Source organism: Dendrobates tinctorius, unplaced genomic scaffold (assembly GCF_039654945.1).
Source record: "Dendrobates tinctorius isolate UK_male_01 unplaced genomic scaffold, ASM3965494v1 ptg000250l, whole genome shotgun sequence".
Lineage (NCBI taxonomy): Eukaryota > Metazoa > Chordata > Amphibia > Anura > Dendrobatidae > Dendrobates > Dendrobates tinctorius.
Genome location: NW_027361917.1, coordinates 40,311,428 through 40,334,030, shown reverse-complemented (window position 1 = coordinate 40,334,030; position 22,603 = coordinate 40,311,428). Strand labels below are relative to the sequence as shown.

Here is a 22,603-nt window from a genome sequence, read left to right as displayed (position 1 = left end):
ATGCATACAAGGATAGGGGATAAGGAGCTATGCATACAAGGACAGGGATGGGGGAGCCATGCATACCAGAACAGGGATGAGGGGATACATACCCGGCATATACTCGAGTCAATAAGGTTACCCAGTTTTTCGTGGCAAAATTAGGTGCCTCGGCTTATACTCGGGTCAGCTTATACTCGAGTATATACTGTATTTGAGAAGAATTTAGAGAGTTTCTGCTCCAAAAAAAACTGTGAACACACTCATAATCTCAAATTTCTAAGTTTTGACACATTCTAAGTTTTAATATAGCCATGAAACATGTTATGGATTGCTACATTTGTACAAGATCAGAACCAATGTCAGCACATGAGTGCAGTGACAGAACCACAATTATTACATTAATGCAGCACCAGAACTACCATCAGTACATAAATAAAACGCAAAAAAAACAAATATCCTAAAATAAAAAAGTAAAAAATAAACTGCAAATAATGCATAAAGGTAATAATAATAATAAGGGTATTTAGTAAACATAATTTTGATCAGAACATAAATGTAGCATCACAACCCACCTTCAGTAATTGAGTGCAGCTTCAGAACCACCATCAGTACATGAATGTATCCTCAGAAATACTGTCAGTGTATGAATGCAGCACCAGAAACACCGTCAGTACATGAATGCAGCACCGTAACCATTGTCAATACATAAATGAAAAAAAAAAAAAATTGTTTAGTGAGCTAGACTCAACTTATTTTGTAAACCAGAAAAAAGTATAGACCCCTAAAATATAACTTTTAATGTTGCTAAGTTAAAAATCTTTGTAAACTCTCATTAACATCAAATATTAGTATGTGTAAATCCAATATGCATTATCTATTGAAAATATTGTATTCCAATAAACACACTAAAGGCCCCTTTACATTTAGCGATGCACCAGCGATCCGACCACGATATGACCCGGTCAGGATCGCTGGTGCATCGCTAATTGGTCGCTAGTGAGCTGCCAAACAGGCAGATCTCACTAGCGATGTAGCGACGCAGCAGCGGTCGTTACTTACCTTTCACACGCAGCGATGCTGACGTCCTTCCGCCCGCGTCCACACGTCACTCGTCGGTGCCAGCAGGAAGTGCCCGACAAGAAATGGACCCAGCTGATCTTGCGCGATCAGCGACAGACAGCGGGGGAGCCGGTCGGAGGTAAGTATCACACATAGCGATATTGCTAGCAATATCGCTATGTGTAAAACCCCCTTAAAACATTCACGAGGAGATAAGTGCAATCTATCACACCCTAATATCCCCTACAGGAGTCCCTACCTGCCAGTGGAGGTTGGCACCCTAATGTTAAACGGTATGGGTCCCCACTAGTTGACGGCTTTCCCTTATATCCCTAAGCCCCCTACTCTAAAGTGCAGTACAGATAGTATTTATCTCGAATAGACAATCAAATATTCATATCCCCAAACCTCCCCTATTATTAAGTGCAGTACAGGTAGTATTTATCTCCTATAGATAATCAGATATTCACATTGCTCCTATCTACCAATCTGATTCAATATTCACATTGCTCCTATCTACCAATCTGATTCCCAGATGGAGGCACTCCAACTCCCATAAATATACTAGATCTAGATCAGTATGAGTTACAGAAAATAATAGAGCAATCACAAACACTATCCTGAATAAATTAAATATACTTAGCTTGTGACTATTTTCGACAATCCCTCATCAGAATTTAAATTCCGACGTGTTTCCCCCCATAACAATACAATGGGGTTCATCAGGGGATATATTGGCATTCCGTCAATGCAGTATCATACTGTGGCTACAACAATAGTAAAGCATGCGATAGGGATATGAAGATTGTCTATTGGAGATAAATAGTACCACCATTAGTAGATGAATGCAGTGCCAGAATCACCGTCAGTACATAAATACAATGCAAGAAATACTGTCAGTACATGAATGCATCAAAAGAACCTCCATCAGTACATAAATGCAGCGCCAAGCTTAGTACAGTGATCAACAGTAATGTGATGTTAGCCCCACATACATTTGTATTACAGGCCATCATCAGGCCATACAGGTATTAATGAGATGTAATCAGTCTCAAAAATAAACATTTACATCCAGGTAAATTATAGGTGACATCTTCTCTTATTAGAGTTTTTCCCATCCCAATTGTCTCTGTGTAGCAGAGACGCCATGATGAAATTTCATGTCCAGATCTCCTCTTTCCATCATCAGCAGCACATCCTAACATGGTGACGTTAAAAATAAAAGCATTATTTTACTGCTTCATAGATAAAAAATATCTCTCACTCTGTACCCCTAAATAAATAATTGTCTCTCGACGTTCTTCCTACACAAAATAACCCCCATACACACTGCCCTTCTCTGAAATCTCCCCCCACATCTGTATAATATCCCCCATACTGCCCCTCTACAAAATATCCCTCCATACTGCCCCTCTACAAAATATCCCTCCATACTGCCCCTCTACAAAATATCCCTCCATACTGCCCCTCTGTAAAATATATTCATGAAGATTATTTAGACAGTTGTGTAACTTTGCATTTAAGAAATAAATACTTAAAAATAAACCCTTACAAACATGGTGTACATGGCCTTTACAACATTTATTATGAGTAGTTTGTATTTTTTAAGCATTTGTGATATGTTCGGGCTCACCTCCTCATATCTTTGATGTGCTGTAGAACTTGTATGTAACCAACTGGGTATCCATGACCTTGAACTTAATAGTTTAGCTTCTTGGAATAAAATTAGTACTGTCGTGTTTTGCTCCTGTTGTGTTACATTATAAACTCAAGCCTTGTTCCACACTCGCTGCACTTAGGGCATGGTCTGATCATTAGGCCGGGCATGGTCTGATCATTAGGCAGGGTGTGGTCTGATCATTAGACCGGGCATGGTCTGATCATTAGGCAGGGCGTGGTCTGATCATTAGGCAGGGTGTGGTCTGATCATTAGACAGGGTGTGGTTTGATTATTAGGCGGTGCGTGGTCTGATCATTAGGCAGGGTGTGGTCTGATCATTAGGCCAGGCTTGGTCTGATCATTAGGCAGGGTGTGGTCTGATCATTAGGCAGGGCGTGGTCTGAAAATTAGGTCGGGCATGGTCTGATCATTAGACAGTGCATGGTCTGATCATTAGGTCGGGCGTGGTCTGATCATTAGGGCATGGTCTGATCATTAGGCAGGGTGTTGTCTGATTATTAGGCAGGGCGTGGTGTGATTATTAGACGGTGCATGATCTGATCATTAGGCAGGGCGTGGTCTGATCATTAGGCAGGGCATGGTCTGATCATTAGGCAGGGTGTGGTCTGTTCATTAGTGAGGGTGTGGGGTCTGTTCATTAGACAGGGTGTGGTCTGATCATTAGGTGAGGCATGGTCTGATCATTAGGCAGGGCGTGGTCTGTTCATTAGGCAGGGTGTGATGTTGTGAACTCCCTTGCTCGGATTTCTGGGCCGAAGTTCCCTCTGCTCCCTCTGGTGGTTACTGAGAGTAGTGGAGCTGGCCAGGTGGATGGAGGTTCTCCACATGACGATAATTGGGAATCTGGGATTGCTGGCTGGGAGCATATAATGGAGCTGGCTGCTCTTGAAGGTTGCTGGTGATTTTTTCCTCTGTGTGCACTTGGAGCTCCTTTGTCCCCTGCCTGATCTGCATGTTCAGCTGCGTGATTCTTTTGCTAATCCTTTGCATCTAATCTGGTTGTGTCTTTTTTTGCTTTCTGTTTTGTTGCTAGGGTTCAGCGTGCTCCCTGCTGGGGGCAGCGCTGGGCCCTGCTTCATATGTTGCAGCTTGTTCAGTCCCCTGTTATGTTAGTATCTTTTTGATTGCTGCCAGTTTATACCAGAGTGATGATCTAGCGGGGGTGAGATCGCGTGATCTCAGTTTTTTTTGTATATCAGAAGTGTTGAACTTTTTCAGGGTTTTGTGCGTGGTTGCAGACAGTATCTTTTTCTGTCCTGTCCTGTCTAAACAGCTTGGGCCCCACCATTTGCTCAGTCTGTTCTCTGCCTGTGTTTGTGTCTCATCTTGTCTCACCGACAATATATGTTTGGAGGCTGTCTATTCCTTTGGGGATCTGCTCCGGGGCAGTTTAGATTTCAGTTTTCTGTCTTTCGGCTTACTTAGTCCTCCGGCTGTGACGAAGCATCTAGGGCATTGTAGGAACGCTCCATGGCTACTGGTAGTTGTGCGGATAGGATCAGGGGTCTGCAATCCGCTTAGTTACCAACCTCTCTGGTCTTCTGGTGGCTTAGCCTGTTCCTGCCATCCTCCTCGGTGACCCATTCATAACAGTGTGGTCTGATCATTAGGTAGGGCAGGGTCTGATCCTTAGACAGGGCGGTCTGATTATTAGACAGGGCGTGATCTGACCATTAGACTGGGTGTGGTCTTATCAGTAGGCACAGCGTGGTCTGATCTTTAGGCAGGACGTGGTCTGATCAATTGGCAGGACGTGGTCTGATCATTAAGCAGGGCATGGTCTGATCATTAGGCAAGGTGTGGTCTGATCATTAGACAGGGCGTGGCCTGGTCATTAGGCATGGCGTGGTCTGATTAGGTAGGGCATGGTTTGATCATTAGGCAGGGTGTGGTCTGTTCATTAGGCAGAACGTGGTCTGATCATTAGGCAGGGAGTGGTCTGATCATTAGACACGACGTGGTCTGATCATTTGGTAGGGTATGGTCTGATCATTAGGCAGGGCATGGTCTGATCATTAGACAGGGCGTGGTCTGATCATTAGGCAGGGCGTGGCCTGATCATTAGGCATGAGGGAGCTAGTCTGGTAATAATCTCCTGGTAATAAAATATTCATTGTATGGAACAGCACACAGCTTAATAAGTGACACATCTCTGAAATCGGTGTCTAACCTGCTGACAAGTGCTGTCCTCAGATTACATAGCAAAAACCCGCTGACAGATTCTCTTTAACCCTACTCAGGTTGAAAGCGCCAGAACTATATTTCTTAAAGTCCACTAGAACATCATCATAAAGTGGAACTTTGTTACATAGATTGTGAAGCAGAAGATGTATCAGGAAAATGCCAGCAGTGTCTTTCCTGAATCATTTTCTTTGGCGTCTTTTTAGTCGTTTTGGCGGCGGCTTTGCCACTGGTGTATTTTTTGTTTAAATTGTATATATAAATTAGTATAAACTAGTTGCAGCTTCCAATCAGAAGCTGCCAGAAGAATGGTCAAGTCACTTCTTTCAGCTGCTACAAGGCTTTCAAAGACCAAGACCGAAGCATTATGTTTTAATATTGCTGAGTATGTGTTCATTATTTTTAACGTTTATTTAGGGCATTTTCAGGAGGAATCATCCAGAAATAGACGTGTGCACATACTTTAATGTTCACCTTATTAATCCCCGGCTTCCCTTGTGCGAAAGATCTTTGTTCACGTTCACCCGCCTTCAGTGGATGAAATCATGGTGATGTGACATCATTGGTGTTGGAGGCAGAGACAAGGAAAGTGTTGGCACATGCACTGGTGAAGTGAATACTAATTTTTTTAAATTTTTTTTTTTACCGTAAGCTGTGAGAAAAAAGTTATACAGTACAACCTCTTTATGTTTGTCTACAAATGTAAAATGTCAATTCACATTTATAAAAAACGACAGCTGAACACATTCTGGCCGGAATATTCTATTCTCTTGTTACCTTTTGTGTTTTCTGCCAGGTACATACATAATTCCTGCTGACCGGTTGTAATGCATGACTTAAATAAATGTCATTTTGATTTATTTCTCTTATACCAAAAGATACAGCATAAACTTTAGTTAAAGTCCGTTATTGCCTCCTGTCAGATATGTCAGTATAATGTATTTCTCTGAACTTTGGAAACTTCAGGGTGAATAGCGAGAGTGGTTTTACATTCTCAGCCTTGAATCTTAAAGGAAATTTTCAGTATATTAAAATGCATCTTTGATTCTTTGCCAAGCATAATATACTATAGCTTTTTCGTATATGCTAATTTTACTTTAAAATAAGTAAAAAAGAGAAAAAAAATTGACTGTTTGATGGAGGCCAAATTTAGATGTCCATGAAACACAGTCCGAGTACGGACCGTGATGATTATACCGGCTGTGGATCACTAGAACGTGAACGCAACGGCCTTGTAGACGTAGCTGGTTTGGGTCAGGAGACCTGCTGGTAGGCTCACCTTGTGAACTGAACCCACTAAGCCCCAGGTGGGTACACGTACCGCGGGCGTTGTTCAGCTGGCAAGATGTCATGTGGAAACTGAGGACGTGGCACACTCGGGAATCTTGAGAGCAGCAGGACAGAAGAAGTGGAAGTCTGGAGGGAATGAAGCCAGGTAAATCACGTGTGCACAGAAGGTGGAGGACACCAAACTAAAGAGCACAGAATTTTGTGACTGATACGCACCTTCACTACATTGGATCATATCGATTCGTCACTTATTTTCACAACGGTCTAGCAGTTATTTTTTTCTTTCATCAGTTTTGTCATACTTTGTGCCTATATTTCTTTACAGATGTGGCTGTCCCCTTGCCGGACAAGAAGTCAATACTTATGTACTTAACATCGCTATTTGAAATACTTCCACATGAAGTTACAATGGATGACATTCGAGAAGTGGAGACTCTTCCTAGGAGATTTAAGGCAGAGTGTGAAGATATGCCATTCACTAGGCAACAGGTATATGATAGTGAATGAAATAGTTAGTGCATAATTAGAATTAAAAGCATGCAAAAAGTGCTGAAGGATATAAAGGGATTGTGACATGAAAAAAAGTTTTTAAAGGGAACCTGTCACCAGGTTGGCTGATTTAAGTTACGGTCATCACCTTTCAGGGCTGATATACAACATTCTATAATGCTGTATTTCTGCCCCCAACCTGACCTGTAAGAGTAGAAAAATAACTTTTATTATACTCACCTGCTGGGCGGTCCGGTCCGAGGTGTGTCGCTGGTCCTAATCCGGCACCTCCCATCTTCATGCGATGCCGTCTTCCCGCTTGTTTCGTGTCACGCAGGTGCCAGAAAAGGTCAGAGAGGCCCAGCGCCTGCACTCTGCAGTACTTTGCGCTGCCATCAACAGGGCAGAGAAGTACACCTGCGCAGGAGCGTGATGCCGGGGAGCCTGTGTGGATAATACAGGGATGCGTCATCCACACGAAGCAAGATGGAGGGCAGCATCACATGAAGATGGGAGGCACCGGACCAAGACCTGCGACACCCATCAGACAGGACTGGGGGCAGATAAACAGTATAGCATTATAGAATGCTGTATATCAGCCCTGAAAGGTGATGGCCGTAACGTATATCGGCCAAAACTGCTGACAGGTTCCTTTTAAAAGAAGCTGATGATTAATTGTTACTGCCAGAGAAGTCTTGTCCCATGACTTTTGAGGTGTCTTTATTACTTGCCATTTTTTATTAAACTGCATTGAATAAAGAAGAAACCACTGGTGGGCTATGTGGCAAAAGCGCTGACAAAACAATCAAATAGACGCCCATATGTTTTTCAAGTGTCTTGTGAGCCTTGTCATTGACTTCTATTACCAATTATAAAATGTCTCCTGAGCTGAAAATGTTTGAAGTGTGGACAGGTTACTCCTTTTAACCACTTGGCGACTTTGGAAACCTGAAACATATGAAGAGAAAGTCATTCTTATATAGAATTGCTCATGTTCATTCTTTTGAGCATTTTTTAGAGCTTTTTCAGTTGTTTTTTGGAGCGGAATTCCACAGAAAATGAAGTCTTGGTCACATACCCTAGTGTACATTTTTGGGTTTTCTGTACTCCATTACTATGCACTCTGGCAGTAGAGGGGTAGGCACCTTAGGACTGGGTTCACTCCCCTTCCTAGTATTTAATGCAGGTATCACCCTCTCTGTGCTCAGGAGGATCGCACTGTGTCCTGCATAAGCACTACTACATCGGGTGTCTCCTGCCCCGTGAAAGTAAGGAAGTACAGAAAAGCTAGACAAGTACATGAGTGGTTTGGAGACCCCTTCAAAGCAGTTTTTTCACAGGACTGAAGCCAAGTCCCTTAAATGATTTGCAATATTCAATCATTTTCAATACTGGATAGACTTGGCAAAAAAAGTGAAAATTTACTTATCCAGTAATTTGACAACTGATACTACAAAATTTCTTTCAATTAGAGACTTGTTTATCCGACAGAACTGCATGAGAGCATATTTTATGTTAGCATTTTGTTTTGGGCTGCCTGACGAGCGGTACATTCTCTTTACTCCTTTTTTATGACCGTAAACCAGAACAGTGAAAACGCAAAGCCTGCCTGTATTTTATGAAAAAGTTTTATTACAGTTTCCTTATAGGTTTTGCAGAATGCGTTCTCTACATGTTCCATTCACAGAATACGGACTGCCATAAACGGCAGCCTCATTGCACTATCTACAATGTGTACACTGCTAGCATTTTGGGTAATTCCTGTTAGCTCAAGAAACATGATCAGGTTTGTTCATTAATACAGTGAGTTAACAGTGAGATAAATGTCTATGTATTCGAGCTAGTATTTTTCATGTAGTTTTCAGTGCCCAAAGCACACTCTGCACAGTCTTTGTGGTACTGCCCCTTTGATCAGTTATGCAGAAAATCAGTAGACCAACAAATCATGAATTTGTCTCCAGTCCACAAATTGTTGTATTCACAGTGTGATGAGTCTATGAATGTGTAATAGAGGTCTTCTGATCTTAGCATACGTTTCTGCAGTGCCTCTTCCTCGCTGCAGATTGCTGAATCCGGACAGTGCAATATGCACAGTGTCGGGACTCTGCTCCAGTAGTTATCCTGTAGCTGTCTCTTCCTGACTCTCATCTCATCCATTTCTCTTTATATAACATAGAGAAGAAGAAAATGTTGCTAGTCATCACATGACCGTCCGCAAGTATCAGATATGAGCAGTCACGTGACGACCGTTCAAGCTGACGACAGAGCGGAATCCTGACTGTGCATATTGCTCACACTCAGGATTCTCCAGTGTGCAGTGAGATAGAGGCGCTTTAGAAATTCATGTTTAGCCCGGAAATCTCTTTAAGCACCAGTAGAACAGAGATCCCAACCAATTATCATATCCATGATCCTAATACAAATATGCCTTTCTGAGAATGGTCATTTTTGTTCCTTTTGTGTTTTTGCCAGTTTCCATAAACTTCAAACAACCTCTTCTCCCTTAATCCTCATTTTCAGCTCATTTTACTCCTCGTGCTTGGTTAATCCTCAACAGACTGATCTCCTGCTGTAATATAATCACAGTATGGGAACATTTCTTAGAAATGAGTATGTCTATTCAATTCTAAAGTTTGTAGTAATTTGTAAGTGGCAGGATCTTGTGCGCTATTCTTTTTCTAGATTGATTTATAGGGAATTATCATAAACTGGTGACTGGCAGCTAACCAGAATGGGAAATGGGCCACTATTCGTGGCTTGGTCTGTCCTGCTTCGTGAGACATGCAGTACTCTGGTGGTTTCTGTTTGGAGACCTCCTTACTTTACTGTTTTCTCTTTACCTTATCCTCTGTGTGACTTTATAGTGTCTTGGAGCAAGAGTGGTAATTTTCTTTCTAATATCTGTCAATATATAATATCTACTTATTCTACTCCTTTTTTTGTTTTTTAGTTTACTTAAAAATGACTGTATGCGATCTGCATTGTTATGCTTGTCTTTATTGCCTATGTGCCTGTGTATTCCTGCTCTTCTTTCTCTGTAGCACACAGACAGAAGCAGCATGAAAGACATGACACATCAGTAATGATCTGTGTAGCTGTGAATCCAGCAGTGAAGTAAAATAAATGTGTTGGTAGGTGCAGTTACATCTGTCTGGTTGTCTCTCACTGTGCTGATCACTCTTACTCTTTTGTATCCATAGACTACAATATATTCTATAACCTGCCACTTTGTTGGCAGCCCATCTTACTTTGACCAAGACAGATTTGAGCTAGATGATGAGTGCAGGAGGTAGCGGAAGGGGTAGAACTGACTCATACATGAAGAAAGAAGCAGATTTCTCCAATAATATGTACTAAAAATATCCTATATCCGCATGTACTATTGATTTATGCAAAGTTGGTTTAAAGAATAGTGACCATTTAGAGCAGTTTGCCTTAAAGTGCAATTTTATTAACCTCTACAAATTACAGACCCTAAGGCATCAGATTTGAACTTTTATATCAAGATACATTATTGGCCACTGCTACCTTCCTATTAACCTATGTCTCTTGAATCTAGAAATTGGCTTCTTTAATATTGTGTTTCTCACAGTCTATTAAAGAGGCAGCTATTTAAAATAATTGCTAAAATGCACATGATGACTTCAGTGAGTTCATGTATAATGGAAACGTCTCTTTTAAAGTCTTCTCTCATCCGTTCCCCCACCCTTGTTTACAAGCCTATAAAGAGCATAATTAAAAATTAATTCATTGAAATGTTAGACACCAATAATACAACCAGCTCGGCAGGTGATCCCTGTTCCAGCATGTACTGTGCGATAGCCTCTCGCTCAGCAAACTAGAATCTGAAAGTGAGAGCGTCTGTTTGTCTGATTTGCTCTATATCCAGTATTTATTTATTGGCATAATCCATTTTTTTGACATTTTCATCCTAAGCATTTGAGAATGAAATCATAATATCTCTAGTTTCATGGTCTAAGGCTGGGTGCCCTCGATCCGGAACTAGCGGTGCTTTCGTATGTTCACCTCGTCCAAAGAGCTGCCGCCTATTGAGTTCAGGTGAATCCGCATGTATTCCAATACATTCTATTGGAGAAATTTCTCTTGCAGAGGCTTGTGTCTCCGCAAGAGAAATTGACATGCCGCTCTCTTTGAAAGACGGTAATCGGCAGGCGTCTGTGGATGCATAGTGGACATGGGATTTCTTGAAGTCCAAACCATGATGCGGTAACAGCTGACCGCTGCGGGTTTGATGCTGCATAAATACACATCGCCAAACCCGCAGCAACTCCGTATCGTGGGCACGTACCCTGAGGGTGCCAACACACATTCCATATGTAATGTCTTAACTCACTTATATTGATGGGAACAGATGACTACCTGCTGTGTATTTGGGTGTCCCGTTCCTCCTTCGACAGTAGATGTCGGTGGGAGGAAAGGTTGAGCATATTGGATTGGATGTTCTTTGTTCCTGTGGTTTAATAGTGTCTTATTCTCCACTCCCTTTTGGAAACACTTGGAAACTTGGCTACACCAAAGAAGAGAAGCTGAGCACTGTACAAAAACCACAAAACATTAACATCGTAAGAGCAGCATATACAAGCTGAGCAATAGTGGTAATATTTTCATTCATTTGTGGTCAGCTGATCGGGATGTAAGAAAAAAAAGCTTGTATAGCTCAGTTAAAGAGTTTCTAGAAAAATGGTCAATAAAAATAACAATTAGGTGGAACCTCTCAAGAGAAAATGTAAGGCAAAAGAATTGATGGAAAATGTTTCCTGATTCCAATTTTATTTTAGGCATCTGATCGACCTTGTAGAGACTCCGGGCCTGAAACACCTAGTACAGTAACCGAGGTAGAGATGGATCTTGATAGCTATCAGGTTGCCCTGGAAGACGTCCTCACTTGGCTTCTCTTGGCAGAAGACACATTTCAAGAGCAAGATGATATATCTGACGATGTTGAGGAAGTCAAGCAACAATTTGCCACTCACGAGGTGAGCTTTATTAAATGTGTGGAAATGATTGTATTAGGTTATAGAAACACATGAGAATATCTCATTTGTCAAGTCTGTATCTTTGGCCTGACACTGATTTCCAGATATTGACTTTCAGGATTGCTACTTCCAATAGGAAGCACTAGAGTTCAAGTCTTCTTTCTCTCTGAAGAGGCAATTTGGATATTTAATTCCACAGAATGCAATAGTTTGGCCTCTAAGTCTCCTTACACTGGCATGCCAGGCATGTTACTCTCAACATCGAGAGACGTTACCCCTTATTAGGCCTCTGATTTCCTGAATGAATGCTGTCTGTTGTCCACGTTAATGTATATTGCTCTGATAAGAGATTTCTAATAAAAGAAATATGACACAATGTTGTAAACTTCTCAAATGTTTTTGAGCCATATTAGAAGATCGGATGCACTGGATTTCTTCTTCATTTAAAATGATCTTTCTTCGGGAATGTTTGTAGTTGGCAATTTGGCAGCATTTTTCTGCAGCCAAAACGTTCACTCTTGAACGCATCAACGCCTTTTTTGTTGTAACGTTTTTTTCAGGTGAATTACATGTTTAATTTGTTTATAGTACATGTTAAGAAAGTTGGTTTTATTTGCCAAAAATGCTGACAAAAATTGCAGCACAAATGTTATACTGTGTTTTTCTAGCGTTTCTGCAGTTTCCCATTGCTTTTGATGGGAAGAAAAATCACTGGAAAAAAAACTGACGCGCTTCAGATTTTCAAAAACGCTGCAGTTCTCAAATTCATTAAAGAAAAAGAGCTGAGTGTGCATCAGATTTCTGACATCTCTTTGCTTCTGCCGTTACTGTAAAATGCAGCTTCTTTTCCTCTGAAAAAAAATGCACAAAAAAAATGCTGCAAAACGGGCATGTGTGAACTTAGCCTTTTTTGTTTGCGGTTTTGTAGTTTATACTCTACTTTTGATAACAAATCTGCCAGAAGCCACTTATTGAGAAATTCCACAATCATAAATAATTATTACTAATGATAGCTGGAGCTTGGCTTTAACTTGCAATGTGAATGGTGATGAATGATTACTATCCACCAGTGGAAAGTAAGAGAAGGACACAAAGACGAAGGGTGATCATGCTGTCTTATTATATGACAGATATTGTAACAATGTGTTTTATCACAGACATTTTTCTTTCTGACTCATTGTTTGTTACAAAGTATTCTTTAATGTGTGCAAAAAGTAATCTATCAATAAAGAAACTTTGTGAAATCTCTTATCTAACCTCATGCAAGTTTAAAGTGGAACTTTCCTTCAGAGTTCAGAATATTTGCACTGTATCCATTTTCTGAAGATAGATTGATACTTAAATTGTGTGACTTCTACCATTGGGGTTCATATTATGTATTCTGCATCAGTACTTCTGCCGTTTCTTTAGATAATGTATACTTTTTTTATTTTGTTTTGTTTTTTTCTGTGACCTTTTTCGTCTTAAGGCTTTTATGATGGAGCTCACAGCACACCAGAGCAGTGTGGGCAATGTTCTACAGGCAGGAAATCAACTCATTGCTCAGGGTGACCTCTCAATCGATGAAGAAAATGAGATACAAGAGCAGATGACCTTGCTGAACTCTCGCTGGGAAGACCTCCGACTAGAAAGCATGCATAGGCAGTCCAGGTGTGTTCTTTATTATTGTAGATAATGAAGATGTTGCATGCATTAAAAAGGCTTAATAACAGTGTCCTGTTCGTTATCATGATAACTCATTCCAGCGGAGTCTGCTTCAGACAATTCCTTTATATTAGAAGGATCACTCAACTCATGCCAATTAACTATATTATATTGTTTTAACATTTAATCACCCTGCAGCTCCTCCGCAGGAGAGATCTGGCATTACACAGTATCCAAAATAATCAATGGGTAAGAGACAACTTGTTGCCTTTTACATGAGAGTCCAGAACAGGGGTCTCCTCTAGATTAATATTATCTTAGGCCTCATTATATTAAAGGAGTATACTTTAGAATATTAACATGTCCAGTGTTAAGCTAAAAGTTTGCAGTCACTCTATGTGACCTTCATAGAATCCTCATATAGCGCGCACTTTGTACTGTGAGGATTCCCCTGTGTATCTGCCGAGAATGGCCAGTCAAGCAACCACACGTTTGCGATTTGCATACTTCCTGCCACGTTGCGACTAGACTGTGTTCGGCCTCGATCAATACACTAGTCGGCATGTTACCTAGCACCTTCATCAAAGAACTGCCTCCAACGTGACAAGTAAAAAAGGTGAGTTGAATATATTCGTTTTTGGGCATTTTACCGCATGTATGCAAATCACATACTTGCAGTACGTGCCCGATGCCGGTCCGAGAGAATCCTCACCGCACACAGTGTGCGTGATGTGAGGATTCACAAGTCTACAGGCACATTCAGTAAAATATACACAAAATGGAGAGCTGACTTCAATATATATCAAAAATGTATACATTTTATTAATGAAAAAATAATATCTACAAAAAATGACACACTGAAAAGAAGTAGATATACAGTTGTAGCCAAAAGTATTGACACCCCTGCAATTTTGTCAGATAATACTCAGTTTCTTCCTGAAAATTATTGCAAACACAAATTCTTTGTTATTATTATCTTCATTTAATTTGTCTTAAATGAAAAAACGCAAAAAGAATTGTCCAAAAGCCAAATTGGATATAATTCCACACCAAACATAAAAAAGAGGGTGGACAAAAGTATTGGCACTGTTCGAAAAATCATGCGATGCTTCTCTAATCTGTGTAATTAACAGCACCTGTAACTTACCTGTGGCACCTAACAGGTGTTGGCAATAACTAAATCCCACTTGCAGCCAGTTGACATGGATTAAAGTTGACTCAACCTCTGTCCTGTGTCCTTGTGTGTACCACATTGAGCATGGAGAAAAGAAAGAAGACCAAAGAACTGTCTGAGGACTTGAGAAACCAAATTGTGAGGAAGCATGAGCAATCTCAAGGCTACAAGTCCATCTCCAAAGACCTGAATGTTCCTGTGTCTACCGTGCGCAGTGTCATCAAGAAGTTTAAAGCCCATGGCACTGTGGCTAACCTCCCTAGATGTGGACGGTAAAAAAAAATTGACAAGAGATTTCAACGCAAGATTGTGCGGATGTTGGATAAAGAACCTCGACTAACATCCAAACAAGTTCAAGCTGCCCTGCAATCCGAGGGTACAACAGTGTCAACCCGTACTATCCGTCGGCGTCTGACTGAAAAGGGACTGTATGGTAGGAGCTGGGTCTGCCTCAGAGGTCATGGGTCTTCCAGCAGGACAATGACCCAAAACACACTTCAAAAAGCTCTAGAAAATGGTTTGAGAGAAAGCACTGGAGACTTCTAAGGTGGCCAGCAATGAGTCCAGACCTGAATCCCATAGAACACCTGTGGAGAGATCTAAAAATGGCAGTTTGGAGAAGGCACCCTTCTAATATCAGGGACTGTCAGAGACACCGCACTGAACTTGCTCACTGAGCCAGTGCGCGTGTCCTGAGTAAAGCGAACAGTGCTCAAAGCTACCTGTGGAGCGGGCAGCAACCGAATAGATGTGTACTTCAGAGCCGCAGGACCTGAAGCACGTGACTGCTAGAGGCGTGGCTTAAACTCCACAGAGCTAGGAGCTGCAAGACAATTCCTAGCAGACTAACTGCGAGACAAAGTTACCAAGGGGCATAGACAGTGAGAATAGTCAGGACGTAGCCAATGAGTCACACACAGAGATAGCTGCAAGGTACCAGAGGGGCGAGCAGAGAGTAGTCAGGTCACAGGCAATGAGTCATACACAGATAGTTGCAAGGTACAAGAGGGGCGAGCAGAGAATAGTCAGGTCACAGGCAATGAGTCATACACAGATAACGCAGTACAAAAACAACAGGCAAACTCACAACGGGAAACAGAACCGGGTCAGAACCATATAAACAAGCTATAGCAACAAACAGGCACACGGGGGTCAGCACACTAGGCCAAAGGCGAAAGTATAACTGGCAGGGATTGAAGCTACCCAGGGGTTTATGAAGCTCTCCCAGAACCAGAAAGAGGCCACAATCATTAACCACAAGTGTGCAGGTCAAAACCTGCACAGAGCTCCAGACATTAACCCCCGGTGTGCAGCTCAAAAACCTGCACTGGGATCATGACAGGAACCTGGAGCAGTTTGTCAAAGAAGAATGGTCTAAAATTCCAGCAGAGCATTGTAAGAAACTCATTGATGGCTACCGGAAGCGGTTGGTCGCAGTTATTTTGGCTAAAGGTTGTGCAACCAAGTATTAGGCTGAGGGTGCCAATACTTTTGTCGGGCCCATTTTGGAGTTTTGTGTGAAATGATCAATGTTTTGCTTTTTGCTTCATTCTCTTTTGTGTTTTTTCATTTAAGACAAATTAAATGAAGATAATAATACCAAAGAATTTGTTATTGCAATCATTTTCAGGAAGAAACTGAGTATTATCTGACAAAATTGCAGGGATGTCAATACTTTTGGCCACAACTGTAAGAAGAAATAAATTCCCTGGAATTAGCAAGCAAAAGTCATGCATGTCAATTAGTAACACATTGTATAATATAGCCACAGGAAGCCAGATATAGGAAACAAATGAGATTAATTATATTGCATATCTCCTTTCCCCATTGCCTAAATTCTCAGAACTAGCCGCATGATAGATTTGCAATGGAATGAATGCATGTAAATATCAATTAAAGTGCTTACCCCTAATAAAGTGCCAGTGCCATGCTGACATACCCTTAAATACCATATTGGTCCAGACATAGCCCCCCTATATACAGTATGAGTGCACACACAGCCCCCCTACATACAGTATGATCCCATACACATTCCCCATATATACCATATTAGCTCACACACAGCACTCCTGACTCCTTATATATAGTACAAGTACACAGACCCCTTAAATACAGTATGAACCCCTACACACCTCCCTTATGTTTCAGTATAAGACCCCAATATAGCCTTCCTATATACAGTATAAGTCCCACACAGTCCCCCTATATACAGTATGAGTCAACATAACCCCCATATACAGTGTGAGCCTCCACATAGCCCCTATATGCAGTAAGCACCCCACACAGCCCCCCTTTATACAGTATTGGCCTTCACACAGTTCTAGATACCGTATAACTACAGCGCTCTGATTAATTTGGTTTATGTAGTCCCTTTTGGTTTTATAGTAACAAACCATGTCTGCAAGCGATTCAGCTGCTCCACATCAACAGAGCAGCTCTTCCAGGCTGATGACGTCATGCTGATTGACAGCAGATATGCAGTGGTAGGTCAGCTGTCAATCAGCAGAACATCAACAGAGCAGAAGTGAAGCAGCTGCGCTGTCGACGTGTTGTCAGCGGAAGCCGCTGATTCACCGGCAGGAGTGGTATGTAACTGCTCTGCATCGACAGAAATTGGTGACAGGAACCTGCCTGTTAGTTCTTAGGCCTGTAGTTAAAAAAAATATTAGTCCTGGATAAAACTTTTAACCCTTTCAACTCCCGGTGGTCGGCGCTCATAGCAAGTGATCATTTTTGATACACACAGGCAATCTGATCATTGCCTATGTGTAGCAGAGGTGATCGGACAACTGCAGCTTCTAGTCTCCCATGGAGACTACTGAAGCATGCAAAAAGTAAAAAAAAGTTTTAAAAATATATTAAAAAAATAAAGTTCAAATCCCCCCCTTTCACCCCATTCAAAATAAAACAAGCAAAAATATATATAAAATAGACACATATTTGGTGTCGCCGAGTTCAGAAACAGCTGATCTATCAAGCTATAAAAAGAATTACCGTAATCTGACTGGTAAACAGCGTAGCGAAAAAAAAAGAAGAAAAAACTCCAGAAACATTGCATTGAAATGCAATAACGGGCGATCAAAAGATTGTATATACACCAAATTGGTATCATTAAAAATGTCAGCTCGGCACGCAAAAAAAATAAGCCCTTGCGCAGCCCCAGATCACGAAAAATAGAGATGCTACGGGTCTCGGAAAATGACGCAGTTTTTTTATTTTAACAAACTTTGGATTTTTTTTCCACCGCTTAAATAAAACACAATCTATACATGTTTGGTATCTACGTACTCGTAATGACCTGGAGAATCATAATGGCAGGTCAGTTTTAGCATCTAGTGAACATGGTAAAAAAAAAAAAAAGCAGTTGTGGAATTGCACTTTGCAGTTTCACCACACATGGAATTTTTTTTCCCTGTTTTCGAGTACACGATATGGTAAAACCAATGGTGTCGTTCAAAAGTGCAACTCATCCCGCAAGCCCTCACATGGCCATATTGACGGAAAAATAAAAAAGTTATGGCTCTGGGAAGAAGGGGAGCGAAAAACAGACGCAAAAACTAAAAAGGGCTGCGGCGTGAAGGGGTTAAACACCCTAATACCCATATTAATTGAGAATGTGTATTTATATGTACATGTTAGAATGATAAAAAAGTATATATGTAAGACTTTGTTTATTTTACATTTTAACATCTACATGTCAAGAAAATGATATATTTATTGGAGTTGTCTCAGCAGAGGCAAAACCATAGGTCTTCCCAATGCTTGGCCCTGCTCAACAGACCAGGATATAATCTGATTTTGTGGGGAAAGCTGCCACCAGCCTGCCATTTCTCCTGCAGTGGCTGCTGTATGGGGCAGTTAGTATTACAACCCAGACATTTGTTGTTGTTGTTATTATTATTATTATACATTTATATATCGCCATTTATTCCATGGCGCTTTACATGTGAAAAGAGGAAATATAGACAAGTACAATAACCGTGTAGGACAAAGGACACAAAAGTACAGAAGGAGAGAGGCCCCTGTTGTTATTATTATTATTAATAATAATAATAATAATAATAATAATAATAATTTATTTATATGACTACAACATAATCAGAGATATGTAGACAATAAAGACATTACAAACTAACACATAATTCAACAGTTAAAGGAGGAGTGAGGTCCCTGCTCAACAATCTATAAGAAATTTAGATAAAAAGCTTCTTATGTAATTCTCGCCGCTAAAGTCCAACAGAATGGGAGCCGCTCCTACAGAACAACTTTTAGTTCCGTCTCACAGAAATGGGGTTCTAGTGGCTGATTCCACTCTATGACAAACAGGTGGTGTCTATCTGAAATATCTTGCTTTATTAAAGGAATAAGCTATAAACATTTTTGAATTTTGAGATTGTCATTAATTCCCACACTGCAATGCACTTTTACTACTACATTATATTGTCCAGGCATGCCTAGTACAAGGTGAAAATCTTGCTTGCAGTAAGCAGTTAGTTGTAGAGATCGTATCTGAAAAAAATTCTTGTTTTACCTGACTTAACCTGTTTTTATGTTATTTTCTTATTTCTTCTATGAAGATTGCATGAAGTGTTGATGGATTTGCAAAGAAAACAACTTGACCAATTGTCGGACTGGCTGACTGTCACGGAAGAGCGAATCCACAAGATGGATTTAAAGTTCTACAGTGAAGATTTTGATTCCTTTAGAAAACAGATTGAAGAACACAAAGTGAGCAAGCTATAGTATTGGTAATATCTTAAAGTTTAATGACGCCTCTGGTGACCCTATCAGAATCTGCAAAGAGATGTTTTAAGTAATAATGCTTCATTATACTAGTATAACATTTAAAGATATTGGATCATGTTCTTAAATGGGTAATTTTGCTGGATACTTGTAAAAGAAGCAACTTTGCAATTTACCTCCTATTAAACATCCCCTCTGTTCCCGAGGATGGAGGGATTTGCTCATGGTCCTTTGAAGCTGGGCAGATTAGATTGATGTATCCAGCCATCTTCAGTGCGTTGGTGCTTCTCCCCATGCTGTAGAGGCAAACCTGGGAGAGCGCTCAATGTAAGGCCTCTTTCACACATCAGGTTTTCGCCGGATCGCGCTTTTGACAAAAACCGGATCCGGCGAAATGCAATGCCGGATCCGGTTTCCCCCCCATTGACTTGCATTAGAGCCGGATCGAGCCGGATGGCCATGCGTTTCATCCGGTTTTCGCCGGATCCGGCAATGTGTCGCGATCCGGCGTCTGGAAAAAACGGCTACTGTAACGTTTTTTGTCTCCGGCGAAAAAGCCGGACACGCCGAATCCGGCGTGTCCGGCTTTTTCACACAATGAAAGCCTATGAGCGCCGCAATGCGCCTGATCCGGCGACAGCCGGATCCGTTTTTTTTGGTCAGAGCATGCTCAGTAGCTCTGCCCACAAGACATATATAAAAGCAAGACAGTGGGACCCTCAGCCACACCCAACATGACACCCAAGCCAAGAACCAGGAGCAGGAGAAGGCAGGAGACATCTGCAGCAGCACCATCAGCACTACCCCAAATGGAGCAGCATGCTAAACAATGGGAGGGGAGTCCAGCAGCAGATGAGAGACGGTAATTATCAAATCCCCCATTCCTCCAAACTAGGGCTATGGAATATCAAGATATTCATTGGCCCTTTGTTTCTCTTTATTCACCAGCCGCCCAAGAGATGCAGCAGCAGCAGCAATGGCAGCAGCAGGAACACCACCCACAGCCATGGAGTCTGGCCAGCAGGAAGACAGCACATCTTCTTCTGGGAGCCCTCCCTCGCATCGTCAGCGTTTGACGGTAAGTTTTTATTTCCAAAATCCATCATCTCTGTAATATATGTCTATTCATTGCCTTTTATTTCAAAACAGGAATCACAAGATGAAGAGGAGCTCTCAGAAGAAGAAGGAAGGGGTGGACAGACACTTGGAGTGGGCTCACAATTGGTAAGTTTTTTGCATCAAACGCAGAAACACAACATCACACTACACACAACACATAGAAAACAATGTTCTGCAGACCACACACAGCAAACAAATGCCTACATCCAAAGACATAACATTTTTTGTTTTCTTCTCTAGTCTTCCCAATCTGGTGCTCGGCCAAGAGGTCCTCGCAGTGCCTCCCAGGGTCGTCGGCGACAGCAACGCGGCGGTCACCAGCGTGTAAGTATAAATATTTTTGCTTTGTTTTTTTGCACTTTTTATTTCATTTCTTTTGTGGAGGCTAATTATGTTATTTTTGTCTTTTTCTTTAACAGCCTTCACAGCGTGCTCCCGACTGACGGTGAGGATGGAGGAATCGATGTGGACCACCTCATCGATCTCGTCAGAGAAAGGGAGCCGCTCTGGAATATGGCTGACCGCCGCCACGCTGACCTTATCGTTACCCGACGACTCTGGGAGGAAATCTGTTCGCTCCTTGTGGACCGCTGGGAGGACCTCGAAGCTCGGGCCCAGATTAAAGAGCGTAAGTATATACAGCACCGTTTGCTTGATTTAAACCAGTGTTTCCCGAACTCCAGTCCTCGTGGTCCCCACGGATCATGTGTTCAGGATTTCTATTTACTTTGGAAATCCTGAAAACATGACCCCTGGGGACCATGAGGACTGGAGTTTGGGAAACACTGATGTTGTATACTAACCACTTTGTCCTTTCTCGTTTCAGGGGAGAGAATTGTGAAGCGGTGGCGGTCTGTGAGGGATCGTTTCAAGAAGGAGTTCAATAAAGAGATGCGGGCCCCGAGTGGATCTGGAGGACGCAGGAGCAAGTACAAGTACGCACGAGCCCTGTCGTTCCTCCGGGATACAATGCTCACCAGAAGGTAAATATTACACACCACATGTGACAAAAAAATGTTTAGATGTAACTTTTTTTTTTCAGCCAGGGCCATACCATGTCACTATTTTAATTGTTTTTTTTTCTCTTTATTCCACAGCACGGTGAGCAGCACTCGGGAGCCTGCACGATTGGACCCTTCTGAGGCGATCCCTGAGGAGACCGGCACCGAGGGACACTTCGACCGCCCCGGTACATCTGCACCTTCCCAGCCTTCCCACACATTCGACCCATCTGTCCCATCCACCAGCACAGGAGCATCGTGGCCGCCTACATTACATGAAGCTGCTGGTGAGGAGATCGCTTTCCCTTTACCCCACCCTTCTGCCCCTGCCACCTCTAGTACACCTGCGGGTACTGGGCGGCAGCGGCAGAGGGGTCAGGAAAAGAGTTATGCGCCAGAGTTCTTGCATCTGAATGCATCTTTCCAGAACTGTCTAAAAGTCTTGTCAGAGCAAATCTCCGCAGGCTTTCAGCAGATCAACTCCAGCATTCTGGAGGTGAAGACACTTCTGCAAACCATGCATTCAGAAGCAAGATCTTCGCCAAACCACACCTTTTTCAGGTCTGTTGTGGAGCGCATGGAAACGCTCTCTCCTACCCAGCAGATGCATGTAATGCATTCATGCCACGGTGCTCTCCAGCAAGTTACCTCCCAACCTCCTCCTCCCACCACAGTAGTTCCTCCACCTGCACCCCCTCCAGCCACTTTCCATCCTCCCCCTCCTATTACATCTGCACCCCCTCCAGCCACTTTCCATCCTCCCCCTCCTATTACATACCATCCACCTCCCCAGTACCAGCAACCTCCCCAGTACCAGCAACCTCCCCAGTACCAGACATCTCCCCACTTCCAGCAACCAGCCCCGTACCAAACTCCTTCCCCGTACCAAACTCCTTCCCCGTACCAAACTCCTTCCCCATACAACTTGCCATCAACATCATCTGCTCCTACAGTCCCTGCCCAACCCTCCACTCCACCGCCCACCACCTCTTCTGCCTCCCACATGTCCACCCATTCTGTAGCTTTTTCCACACCATCACCTCTAACTGTTCCTTCCCCACCACGATCCCAGTCCTCTCTCCACACTCCCATTGTCGAAGTGTCCCGCAGCCCCTCCAGCAGTATTTCCACCCCACACTACACAGATTTATGATGTGTTTTGTAATAAAAATGCCCAGTTGGTTTCAAACCTTTATTAAAAAAGTTTTTTTAACTTTAAAAACAGTTTACAAAAAAAAAATAT

At 42.1% G+C, this 22,603-nt stretch overlaps 1 protein-coding gene across 5 annotated transcripts in view; it reads left to right on the top strand.

Moving 5' to 3' along the window:
• Positions 1-22,603, top strand: part of UTRN (utrophin) — an 897,027-nt gene that overhangs the window by 164,116 nt on the left and 710,308 nt on the right. For all 5 annotated transcript variants that reach the window (XM_073557627.1, XM_073557629.1, XM_073557628.1 and 2 more), the window contains 4 exons: positions 6,519-6,682; positions 11,482-11,679; positions 13,148-13,329; positions 19,075-19,225. In XM_073557627.1, the coding sequence (XP_073413728.1) occupies positions 6,519-6,682; positions 11,482-11,679; positions 13,148-13,329; positions 19,075-19,225 (695 nt within the window). The remainder of the gene's footprint in view (positions 1-6,518; positions 6,683-11,481; positions 11,680-13,147; positions 13,330-19,074; positions 19,226-22,603) is intronic.